This window comes from Caretta caretta, chromosome 1 (assembly GCF_965140235.1).
Source record: "Caretta caretta isolate rCarCar2 chromosome 1, rCarCar1.hap1, whole genome shotgun sequence".
Lineage (NCBI taxonomy): Eukaryota > Metazoa > Chordata > Testudines > Cheloniidae > Caretta > Caretta caretta.
The window spans coordinates 112,934,163-112,946,508 of NC_134206.1; the positions used below are offsets into that span (position 1 = coordinate 112,934,163).

A 12,346-nucleotide genomic window follows, 5' to 3' on the forward strand; every position below is an offset into this window, starting at 1 on the left:
TGCATGCGAATGGCAGCTGGAAGATTTTTCCCCTAGAAGTATCCGTTGGGTCAGTCCATGCACCCCATGGAGTGGCGCGTCCACGGTGCTCAATATAGGGCCCTACAGACCCACCACCCCTTCAGTTCCTTCTTACCACCAGTGACAGTTAGCTGGAACTTCCCCTTGCTCTTGTCATGACCCGCACATTTGGCAGTCTGTATTTAGTTATTCATTATGTTTTGTAGTTAGTGTTAAGTAGTTAAGAACTACCTTTAAGTACCTACTGTGTCCTTTGTGGGGGTTTCCCCTCCAGCGCTATCCCGGCGCTGGGGCATGCAGCTGTCTCCAGGCTTCAAAACCTGTGAAGTCTGCAGCAAGTGAATACCCAGAAGCAATCCTCACACTTCATGTTTCAAGTGTTTGCGGGAGCGTCATCCAGAGGATTGCTGTAGGACCTGCAGGGGGTTTCGCCCCAGGACGTTAAAAAATAGGAATCAGTGCCTGAAGATCCCACTAACGGAAGCTGCACTCTGCTCCCAATCCGACCCTGGGTCGGCAGACCCTGCACTGAGTACCTCCTCCTCGGTACAAAGTGCCCCAGCACCGTTGGCGTGGGGATTGGTGCCAAGTAGATAAGAACTCGTCACCGTCCCAGCTCCACTTGTGGCTCACATGCTGCAGGTTGGCGCTGGTCTCAATCGGCAGTGCCACAGAAGAGGAGGCCAGAGAGGGTTTGTTCTCCCCCGGCTTGGCCCAAGGAGCTCGCCATTTTGAGACCCGAGTTGGACTATGGTAATTTGGCCCCACTGCCAGTGACGGTCGCATTGACTCCTGCCGTCGTGGAACAGTGGTCGAGTCCAGACCCTTCTCGATCGTCAAGCCGAGAGCTACACCTCCTGTTGACCCCAGAGGCGTTCAAGGCAGCCCAGGACCTGCTCCATCTCACAGCACCATTCTCCCTGCCTAGACGGGATAGGTCGCCACCAGTTGCTCCCCTGGCACGGTCAAGGGAAGAGCCCACAATGATGTCCCAGCGGTCTCCATCCCCAGTGCACTACTCCCTGGCACCAGAACAGAGTCAGCAGCCTCATCAGTCCCCAAGACCTCAGTGCAGACTGTTGGCGCCGCGAAGTAACGCTTTTCCATGGTCCTTTTCGGAGACCTCGGTGTCGGACTCCTATTGATCTTATAGAAGCAGAAGTAGACGGTCTAGGTCATCATGAGCCTGGCACCCTTACCTGGCACTGTTGCTCACGCAGTGGCAGCCCATGGCAGAGTGGCCCCTCTTCACCAAGGCCAAGGGCAGAGCGAAGGGCCGCATTCCAGGGTGGTGACCAAGGCCATTTTCATACCTCCTCCGGCACCGTAGGCATCAGCAGGATCAGGGGTAGCTCCATCGCTCCCTTATGTCCCCATCCCAATCCCTGCAACACTGGTGCCGTCTACACCGGCCCCAGCAGTATTAGCACTGATGACCTCGGCACTGACAGCCGTTGCACCAACAGCCTCAGCACCAGTGTATAGTCCTGGCACTAAGCGGTATGGCCCCTTCCACATCAGCATCAGCCCAGGAATCCCTAGCACCGTGGGACCCCTTGGGCGTGGAGGGAATAGAGCAGCCACTCCTTACAGGGGGTTCTGCAGCAATTGCTGAGGAGGGTTACCCAGGGCCTGGGCATTCAGGCAGAGGAGGTAGTGGAGGACGCAGATCCAATGGTGAATATCCTTGTGCCCTCTGGACCAGCATGTATTGCCCTATCCCTCATAAAGACCATTGTTGACACCACTAAAACCTCGTGGTAGACCCCAGCTTTGTTGCCCCCTACGGCTAAGCTATTTTGTGCCATCTAGGGGCTATGAGTACTTATATACCCATCGTCCACCAGATTCCCTGCCCATGGACGTTGCTAACCAAGGCGAGTGCCAGGGCTACCAACAGGTTTCAGAGTAGCAGCCATGTTAGTCTGTATTCGCAAAAAGGAGGACTTGTGGCGCCTTAGAGACTAACCAATTTATTTGAGCATGAGCTTTCGTGAGCTACAGCTCACTTCATCGGATGCTTATGCTCAAATAAATTGGTTAGTCTCTCAGGTGCCACAAGGGCTACCACCATCCCTCCCCAAACAATCAAGAGGCGAAACGACTCGACCTTTCCCGGAGAAAGGTTTATTCCAGAGCCAGCTCGCAGCTCCCCATTTCCCAGCAGCAGGCCATGGGCAGCAGGTACTGCTCTAAGAGGGGCGGGGCAATTGTCAAAGGTGCAGCGCGCAGCAGCGCTGCGCTCCGCTTCGCGCCACACCCGGTGCACACGGGAGAAGCACGCGGCCCTGCTCCAGCGGGCGGCGGCCCCTCGATCTAGTTGCGTCCCCCTCTCCCCGCCTCCCACCGCCGCCCTGGCTGAAATCTCGCGAGATTCTGCTCGGCACCTGGTGGGCGGGGGTGGGGTCTCGCGAGGTGTCGCTGCGCCGGCGGCGGTTGCATGAGGTCGGAGCGCGAGGCCAGGCCGGGGCTGGCGCGCGGGGGCGGCCGGGAGAAGCGGCCCATGGAGACCCCGCTCCGGCGGGAGTCCCCGCGCCGGGAGCCCGAGACCCCCCCGCCGCCTCCGGGGCCGCCCCCGCCGCCTCACCCGGCGCTGGGCAGGCAGCGGGAGGAGAAGAGAGCGGCGCTGAGCAAGGTGAGCGGCCGGCGCGTCAGCACCAGGGACAGCGCGCGGCGGGGCGGGGGTTTGCCGGAGGGCGGGGGATTTGCCTGGAGCAGGGGGAATGGGGGGGTAGACGGGAATGGCGGGGAGAGTGTGGGGGTTGCTTCGGGGTGGGGGGTTGCCTCGGGGGCGGGGGGATTTCCCTATGGGAATGGGGAGCGGGGACTTGCCCGGGTGGGGAGGAATGCGGGGGGGTTGCGTGGGGTAGGAGAGGCGGGAAGGGGCGGGGGCGGGGATGACAGGGATTTGGGGCGGTGCAGTGGTACCACTGTGGTAGTGCACTTTATTGAATGGTTAATCGGCAGAGGTTCTCGGACGTCTTGTGAGTCTCTACCCGCAATGGGGCGGGGGGCGGGGGCGGGGTAGGTTTTATATCCCAAAGGTTTAGCATAGTGTTTAGCCGGCAGGATGGTTTGTGGTTGGAGCAGGCTCCGTACCTCAATTTGCCCATCTGCAAAACAAGAATCATAGAATATCAGGGTTGGAAGGGACCTCAGGAGGTCATCTAGTCCAACCCCCGGCTCAAAGCAGGACCAATCCCCAATTTTTGCCCCAGATCCCTAAATGGCCCCCTCAAGGACTGAACTCACAACCCTGGATTTAGCAGGCCAATGCTTAAACCACTGAGAATAAGAATATTGATCCACTTTTGTAAAATGATTTTGAGTTACAAGCAACATCACTGCAAATCTGCTTGCGTAGTCACAGTTAGTGAGTTAAAAATCAAGGATGACAAATGCTGTGGCAGAGGAGTGGGGAATTTCCCCAGGGAAGGAGTCCCTGCAAAGCACCACAACATCAGCTTTGCTATTTTTTTTATATAAAACATCTTTCATCTAAGCACTTTACAAGCAATTCTCACAAAATTCCTTACAAATTGGGAAACTGCTGCACAGAAAGGCTGTGTGACTTGCTTAAAGTGAGACAGTGAGTGAGTGCTGGGAACAGAACACACAAATCCTGACCTCTCATTTCCCTGCTTTACACATTTGACAGCACTCCATCCATATGTTTTTCATGCAAATTGTGACCCTAACTGTTTTATGGAATTAAATGGCACAAGACAGTAGGTCACATATAGTATGTATTATTCTTGCAACAAAAGTGTTTTGAGAAAGTTACTTCATGTTAAATCATTTTATACACAGAGAATGTAGTATTTTGTATATTTAGTACTTAATTTGATTTTACATAATTTGTTAATATCTTTTATACTCAGCTCAACTATAGTTGCTTCTAAACTCTCTGTTAAAGTATTTCAGTTGTCCTACAATTATATTACATGTGTTAGCTATCATTCCCTCATCTGTATGTGACAGAAACTGCATCCCAGTGCAGGATTATATGGTTAGACTGGATCCTGTTGAAATTCAAATTTCTAGGGAGAGTTTTCAGAAAGATGCAATGTAGTTTGTTTACTATTTTGACAATATTTAAATATTTAGATTAGTACTAAATGAGTCTTCACTTTTAACTATGTTACTTTACAGATAGTTATTCGCCGGCTTCCTCCTAGTTTAACCAAGGAGCAACTGGAAGAGCAGCTACATCCGCTACCTGCCCATGATTATTTTGAATTTTGCACTGCTGATCCCAGGTGAGGAGGAGCTGTTTATCAACATTAAGAAGGAAAGAGGTACTTTCAATGGGTTTGTAAGCAACCTATCTCACTAAAGGCTTGTCTACACTTACCAGGGAATTGATGTGTGGCGATAGATGCATTGGCGGTCGATTTAGCGGGTCTAGTGAAGACCCACTAAATCAATCGCAGATCGTTCTCCCATTGACTCCTGTACTCCACCAGATCGAGAAGAGTAAGGGGAGTCTATGGGAGAGTGTCTCCCATCGACATTGCGTAGTATGGATCCTGCGGTAAGTAGATCTAAGCTACGTTAACTTGAGTTACGCTATTCCCGTAACTCAAATTGCGTAGCTTAGATTGACTTTTCCCTGTAGTGTAGACAAGACCCCAGGTACCCTGGGCATAGTTACATAACAAATTTATATTTTGCGTCTATGAAGCCTTTATCTTTTTTGTTTTGGTCAGGTAAGTAGGTAGTGTTTTTATATATATATACTATTTTCACTGGTGAAGTAGCACAGAGATCTTCCTAAACTTCTTGTACACCTTACATGACTTATTCTCTTTCTTAGTGTTGAGCAGGGCAAATACTACAGCCATTTTTCCATGAGTGTTCATTTGAATTTAAAATGAATTAACTTCTTCACTGTACACATCTCATTGCTTTCTACAGGCTTTCAAGCAATCAAGTTTTATTAACATGGATGTTCACAAAAAGCTAATTTTAAATTTACACACCTGGGCACTCAAGGATAGCTCCTGTTTCATTTATAGATTCCAAAGCCAGAAAGGACTTCCTGAATAACACTTCCTGTATTGTGACTTCTCTATAACACAGGCCACAAAAGTTCCCCAAAATAATTCCCAGAACATATCTTTTAGCGAAACATGCAATCTTGATTTAAAAATTGTCAGTGATAAAGAATCCCACTATGACCATGGTTAAATTGTTCCAGTAGTTAATTATTCTCACCTTTAAGAATTTACACCTTATTTCCAGTCTTAGTTTGTCTAGCTTCAGCTTCCAGCCATTGGATCATGTTATACCTTTTGAAGAGTCCATTATTAAATATTTGTTCCCCATGTAAATGCTTCCAGACTGTAATCAAGCTATCCCTTAACCTTCTCTTTGTTAAATAGTTTGAGCTCTTTCAGTTTTTCACTATAAGGCATGTTTTCTAGTCCTTTAATAATTTTTGTGGCTTTTTTCTGAACCCTCTTCAATTTATCAATATCCTTCTTGAATTTTGGGCACCAGAGCTGGACGCAGTATTCCAGTAGCAGTTGCACCAGTACTGAATATAGAGGTAAAATAACCGCTTTGCTCCTACTTGAGATTCCCCTGTTTATGCCTCCCAGGACAGCATTAGCTTTTTTGGCCAATGTCATATTGGGAGCTCATGTTCAGCTGATTAACCACCATGACCCAAAATCTTTTTCAGAGTCATTGCTTCCCAAGATAGAGTCCTCTATCCTGTATGGTCTACATCAGGGGTCTCAAAGTCCCGGCCCGGGGGCCATCTGCGGCCTGAGAACCTCCCCACTGCGGCCCATGGAAACTTTTTAAAAAGTTCTTTCATCCGGCCCTCATGACTGTTGGCTGGGGTGGAGCGGGGCGGAAGGGGAGCAGGCAGGAGAGAGTCACATGCCCCTCCCCCTAATGTTGCTCCATCCTGCTGCTCCTGGGACCCTCCCAGGTGTTGCACTCAGCAATGTGTCATTCACCTTGGGCAGCTCCGCTCCCTACAAGCAGTTCCCTGTCCTTGCTGTTGTCGGCGGAGCAGCAGAGGGTCGTCTTCTACAGGTGCTGCCCCCCGCAGCTCTCATTGGCTGGGGGAAAGGGACAGAGATACCATCACTAGTTGCTGGGTAGAGTCAGCCATGGAGGCAGCACGTTAGTTGCCAGGCAGAGTCAGCCAGGGCGGCATGAGGCCAAGTGGGAGCGAGGGAAAAGGGTGGGAAACGGGCTGGGAGGTGGTGTGAATACCATCTTCATTGACATTGGCCCGCTCGGAGCATTTGAGGATTGGCACTGGCCCTAAGGTAAATTGAGTTTGAGACCCCTGGTCTACATTCTTTGTTCCTAGATGTATACATTTACATTTAGACACGATTAAAACACATATTGTTTGTTTGCTCCCAGTTTACCAAATGATCCAGAGCTCTCTGAATCAGTGACCTGTCCTCTTCATTGTTTACTACTCCCGTAATTTTTGTGTCATCTGCAAACTTTATCAGTGATGATTTTATGTTTTCTTCCAGGTCATTGATAAAATTGTTAAATAGCATAGGGCCAAGAACTGATCCCTGTGGGACCCCATTGGAAACACACCCTCTCAATGATGATTCCCCATTTACAGTTGCATTTTGAGAGTTATCAGTTAGCTAGTTTTTAATCCATTTAATGTGTGCCATGTTAATTTTATATTTTTCTATTTATTTAATCAAAATGTTGTGTGATACCAAGTCAAATGCCTTACATAAGTTTAAAGGACATTATATCAACCGTATTATCTTTATTAACCAAACTTGTAATCTCATCAAAAATGTATCAAGTTAGTTTGGCAGGATCTGTTTTTCATAAACCCATGTTGATTTGCATTAATAACGTTATTTTCGATTAATCCTTTATTAATCAAATCCACTATCACCCACTTCATTATCTTACCCAGGATTGATGTCAGGCTGATAGGCCTATAATTACCTGGGTCATTCCATTTACCCTTTTTAAAAATTGGCACATTTGTGTTCTTCCAGTCTTCTGGAACCTCCCCATTGCTCCAAGAAGAAAAGGAGTACTTGTGGCACCTTAGAGACTAACCAATTTATTTGAGCATAAGCTTTCGTGAGCTACAGCTCACTTCATCGGATGCATACTGTGGAAAGTGTAGAAGATCTTTTTATAAACACAAAGCATGAAAAAATACCTCCTCCCACCCCACTCTCCTGCTGGTAATAGCTTATCTAAAGTGACCACTCTCCTTAAAATGTGTATGTAAGACTCCAAGACTTATTGAAAATTAACATTAACATCCAATATATTACTAATTATATCATTAGCAATTTCAAAAACAATTAAACAAAAGAAGAAAGTTAACTAACAAAGAATATAAATTGAGATTGCTAATACTTTTATTTAATATGCCTAACAAAACAAATTTCAGAAAGGGAGGAAATGTACAGTTAATGCAACCCAAACACCCTTAACATTGTCGTGAAGCAATGGTACATGGATATGTATCCTAAATTAATAGAGAGTGCAGTGTATAGCTGTGCATATCTGACATTTTCTTCTTAGAGAATTGTCTATAGTAGATCCAAACTAATGGCATGTCTCCACCTCTGGTTGTAACCCTGGAACTGTTTATTGGCAATGACTGTTGGAGCGCTGAGCCCCTCAAACATTGAACCACCAGCTGAGGCTACAAAGAGGGGAAATAGTTCCCAACTGCCAAATTTCCTTTCCATAATCTTACTTGTGTGGTTGCGCCAGACTTGTAATTTTTATTTGTAGCAGTTTAAGACAGTTTTAATTAGTTAAGTGATAGATTTACCGTAAGTTAATGTAGAGCAGTTTTGTTATTTAGTCTGTCAGTCTAGGCTACTCATACTCCAACCTGAAGTTTGGCAGTCTGAAAAAACCAAGGATTCAAGGACACTCTATCTGTAATGGATCAGCACTCTTAAGTGCCTCCGTGTGTAGAAGTGGGACACTCTGTGGGCTCCTGTTCAGCCTGTGCTGCTCTTTCCAATAGATAAAGGAAAAATAACAAAGGCAGATTGAAACTTCTTCTCCTAAAGGAGTCTCTCTGTTTTCAATGGATTTCTTTGGCTATATGCCAGGAAATGTTCCAAGCTCTTTTGATGGGCCAAAGCACTTAAGTCTGGGGCACAAGTCTATGGGGAGCCATCATTCCTAGAAAGATTAGGCAACTCAAAGCAGGCCATAGATTTAAAGTTTATTTTTCTCTCCTCGCATTCATGCAAATAAATATTTTGCGTGCAAGTTAAGAAAGACTTAATTGTGAAGGCTACTGTCTGATCTTTGTCTGGCTTATTTAACTGCCTGTGTGCCAGGACTCTGGTGAAGGTTTTTGCAAACTCTGTCATATGCTGTGTCAATCATTGTCCTCTCCAATATAGAAAATAACCTATAGAACATATATAACAGAAACACTGCCATATGGTTTATGTGACCAACACAGCTTTAATTTGGGTATTGAGCATCAAACCGTCAAAATTGTCAAGTAAGTGTGAACAGCATTTAAATAGGAAAAAGTTCCATTTTGTTCATGGACATTGCATATGTAGAAAAAGAGACTAAATAGATTGAGTAAATTATTTAGTGTGAACTATTTTCTCAGCTGTAGGGATACCCTCATGACTTGCTGATACTGCTGTCCCCATTCATGTATCTCTGAAGAGGCAGATCATTCTGTATTGCTGGAAGAAAAATGAGGGCACACTTAAAACACTTTTTAAAAATTCATCTGCTTTAAAAATTACTCTTGACACTTAAGTAAAGCAAAAAGGACAAAGAAAATAAAGCTGCATTTTCAAATGTTATTTGGTTACTACATTTTTAGGTGTTGAAAGCTGTGAATACATATTTTTTAGAAAATAGAGAAAAGGAATACTGAAGACTGATATCTGTTACATAGGATGTCAGATTTTTTTTCTGATGCTTCCTTGACCCCTCTAGTAAACTAATGGTCTGTAGGGTTGGAGTGGGAGGCACTTTTTCCCTCTGTGATTTGTATTCAGATTCTGTGCTCTGTCATCAGTCTGATGTCTCCACAGACACTTAGGCCTTATCTACATGGAAATTATTTTTGGTATATCTGAGTTTTTCGACATGAGCTGCCTTTTGTCCACACATAAGCAATCTTTTTTTGCTTTATTTTGCTTCTTATCCTCCTATCGTTAATCTGCTTTGGTAACAACATAACACAATTTCTGAATGAGTTACGCTGCTATAAAGTTCATGCGGATACATCCCCATTTGAACTGTACTACTTCAGGTAATCATCCCACTGATACTCCACACTGCATTGCTTCACATTGGACTGGTCTGTCTGGTTACCTGTGCCTTCTCCAATGCACTGGGGTCATCTTGATTAGCTATCCACCCATGGATAGCTGACACACCCCAAGCCCATCTGAAAGGAGCAAATTCAATTTAATCTTTCCATCTGTCACTGAAATGCAAATATTTATAAGTGGCTAGCAGATCAAAAACAGGAAAAGGAGCACTCTCAGGACACATGCCAGTGCTACACCAAAGCACTGCAGCAGAATTACAAAAACACCAAAGACAAAATCAAAATACCAGTGCACATGAGTACTATGAAGAGCTGAATCCGATTTTTGCCACAGAGGCCACCACTAAACCCCAGTATACATTGGATAGTTTGGTCACAATCTGCAGCGAGCCAGGCATGCCTTCAGAAACCCCACAGGAAGCCTTGTCCCCCCAGGCAGGAGAAAATTCCTTTCTTTCTTCAAGTGCCAAGATTTCTTCAGCACTCCTTCCAGCCAGCCAGAGATGCCTCCCCAGTGCCCAGCCAGAGACAATACTACAGAGGGGACCTCATCCAGTAAGTATTAAGTACTATATTGCAATTGTCTGTCCCATTAATGCCTGTTTAGGGGGATTTGGAAAACTTTCTTCTGGATACTGGCTGTGCCCTGGCATGTCTGGCAGATATTGTCATAGAATATGAGGGTTGGAAGGGACTTCAGGAGGTCATCTAGTCCAACCCCCTGCTCGAAGCAGGACCAATCCCCAATTTTTGCCCCATATCCCTAAATGGCCCCCTCAAGGATTGAACTCACAACCGTGGGTTTAGCAGGCCAAAGCTCAAACCACTGAGCTATCCCTCCCCCCACAGCAGATGGATGGACATGTCTGCCCCTATTCAGCACCCTCTGGCCTCCACTTGCTTGGCTTTTCTCCAGCTCCCGTAGCATGCTCAAAATGGCACTTAAGACAGAAAATTCAACAGTTAAAAGTGGGCTTTTTCATCCCAAAGATTTTTAATCCCATGCTCATAGACCAAAATATGTATCCTCCCTAGTTTCCCATGCTGCTTGATGTTCCCTGCTCAACCACCTCTGCCTCCTCTCCCTGCTTTTCATTCTTGTGGTTCAGTAAAAGATAGTGGCCCTGCAGCTATGAAAAAAAATTAAAAAGACAAATGCATTGCATCTGAGTCAGTTTTATTGTAGCAAAACAAAAAGCAAGAAATACACCAGTAGAAAATGCATTTAAACCCACAGTTTTGTCATTGCCCTGAGCTTTTTTAGATTTTAAGATTTTCATACATGTACAGTTAAACATGTTAAATTGGCCACTTGAGATTACAGAGGCTGTTTTAAGTCTTTTATGTTGCATAGACTCTATAAAGTACACTGGACCCTCACTAGAACGCGGGATTTGGGATCTATGCGCGGTACCGCATTAACGCAGGGACCGCGTTAAAATTAATTGCAATTAAAGTGATTAAATTTGGGATCCATGGCAGCGACCACGTTTTATGCGAATTTGCGCTATAAAGACGTGCGTTCTAGCGAGGGTCCGGTGTATTTGTGATTTGCAGGTGTTACAAAAGGCATTTTTTCATCAAGCACTTATTTGTTGAATTATATTACATTGCTAAACCCATTGCATTGTTAACAGGACATGCCTCACAGCTGCAAAATTCTGTATTTTTTTATATCACACTTTGCTCTCATCCCTTGGTATGATAAATGAGAATTCTAGGCAAAGATAGCAGTCTAGTTTGGCAAGCATTTGACAAGGCCCTGCTTGCTTCTTAGGGCCACCCACCTAGGTAGTGTTTCCCTTCCATTAAGCAACAGTTTGAGGGGGCACCATCCTAGCATGTAGCATGTTGCATATTTTGTCAGTTGTTCTCCGTTTACCTTTCTGCACAGGACCCATCTCTGCCTCTTAAGAATACACCTCAGGATAATATTCCCCATTTAAGGACAGCTCCCAAGAGTGTACATGCAATTACTAGCCTATTCCTTGGGGAACCCCACTCTCCATTCTTCTCACCCCCAAAAATTGTATAAGGGGCCATTTAAAGGGTATCTCTACACCATGGTGTAGGGACCTGATCTGAGGCAAAATATCTTAAATTGTCTTACCATCTTCTAGCACACCAGGCCAGACAATGGAATTCCAAAATTGATAATTTGATGGTAAATAATAGAAGTAACATTCTATCATTGGTGGCATGATGGCTAATATTGGTACAGTAACTGCTTTATTGTTTCTCTGTTCTCATAGCAACTGGCATGGCATGGCCCACACAGAGAGGAGCGTTATCAGTATCTCAATGCCTGGCCAACCTCCAAGGGAAGAGAAAGAGGATGAGGGAAGAGATGTTTGCTGACCTCATGAATGGGTCACAGCAGAAAGCAAAACACCCAAAGGATTGGAGGGGAGTGTACACTTCCATGACAGCAACTCCAAGAGTTGATTTACCAACACCAAACTGGTTAGTTACTGACCAGTAGCAATTGGATAAGGCAGTTTTCCAAATGGCAATGGCCACATATTTCTCCACACTGAGAGGAACTGTCATATTAGTGATTTGGCACTGGAGATCTGGGGTAAGTTCTGTGTAGATTCCAGGGAACTGGCCTTCCAATTCCACTGCTGGTTATACCAGGACTGCAGTCAGTGCTGGCTGGCTAGGCCCAGAGACAGTGCTCCATCGAGTGAAGCCAGTCCAGTAAAATGTCATGCAGAAGTAACTGCTTGGTTTCATTCTCCTCCTCCTCCTCTAGCAGTATCCATATGAAATCTTAGTGGTTATAGTGATGGCATTTTTCCTTCTCCTCAAAAGCCACCTGCCTGCATGATTAACAGTACCTCTGGTATTCTGTTTGTATTAATCAGTGCCTACTTCATGGTGTTCCATGCTGCCTGATAGCAGTTTGAACATTTGTTTGCAGCTGAAACAGTTGAAAATGACTAGCTAGTGAAAACAAGACCGATTTTGGGATACTGTGGAAGGAATCATGGGAATTTGACACTAAATCCCAGAAGCTCAGTAGATATCCCACAATCC

The 12,346-nt window shown here is 45.5% G+C and overlaps 1 protein-coding gene across 2 annotated transcripts in view; it reads left to right on the forward strand.

The window, feature by feature from the left end:
* The first annotated feature begins 2,422 nt into the window (after window positions 1-2,422).
* UPF3A (UPF3A regulator of nonsense mediated mRNA decay) overlaps window positions 2,423-12,346 on the forward strand; it is a 47,820-nt gene continuing 37,896 nt past the window's right edge. The window contains exons 1-2 of one of the 2 annotated variants that reach the window (XM_048856317.2): window positions 2,423-2,656; window positions 4,174-4,280. In XM_048856317.2, the coding sequence (XP_048712274.1) occupies window positions 2,462-2,656; window positions 4,174-4,280 (302 nt within the window). In that variant the 5' untranslated portion in view covers window positions 2,423-2,461. The remainder of the gene's footprint in view (window positions 2,657-4,173; window positions 4,281-12,346) is intronic. The other variant, XM_075130083.1, reaches the window with a different exon arrangement.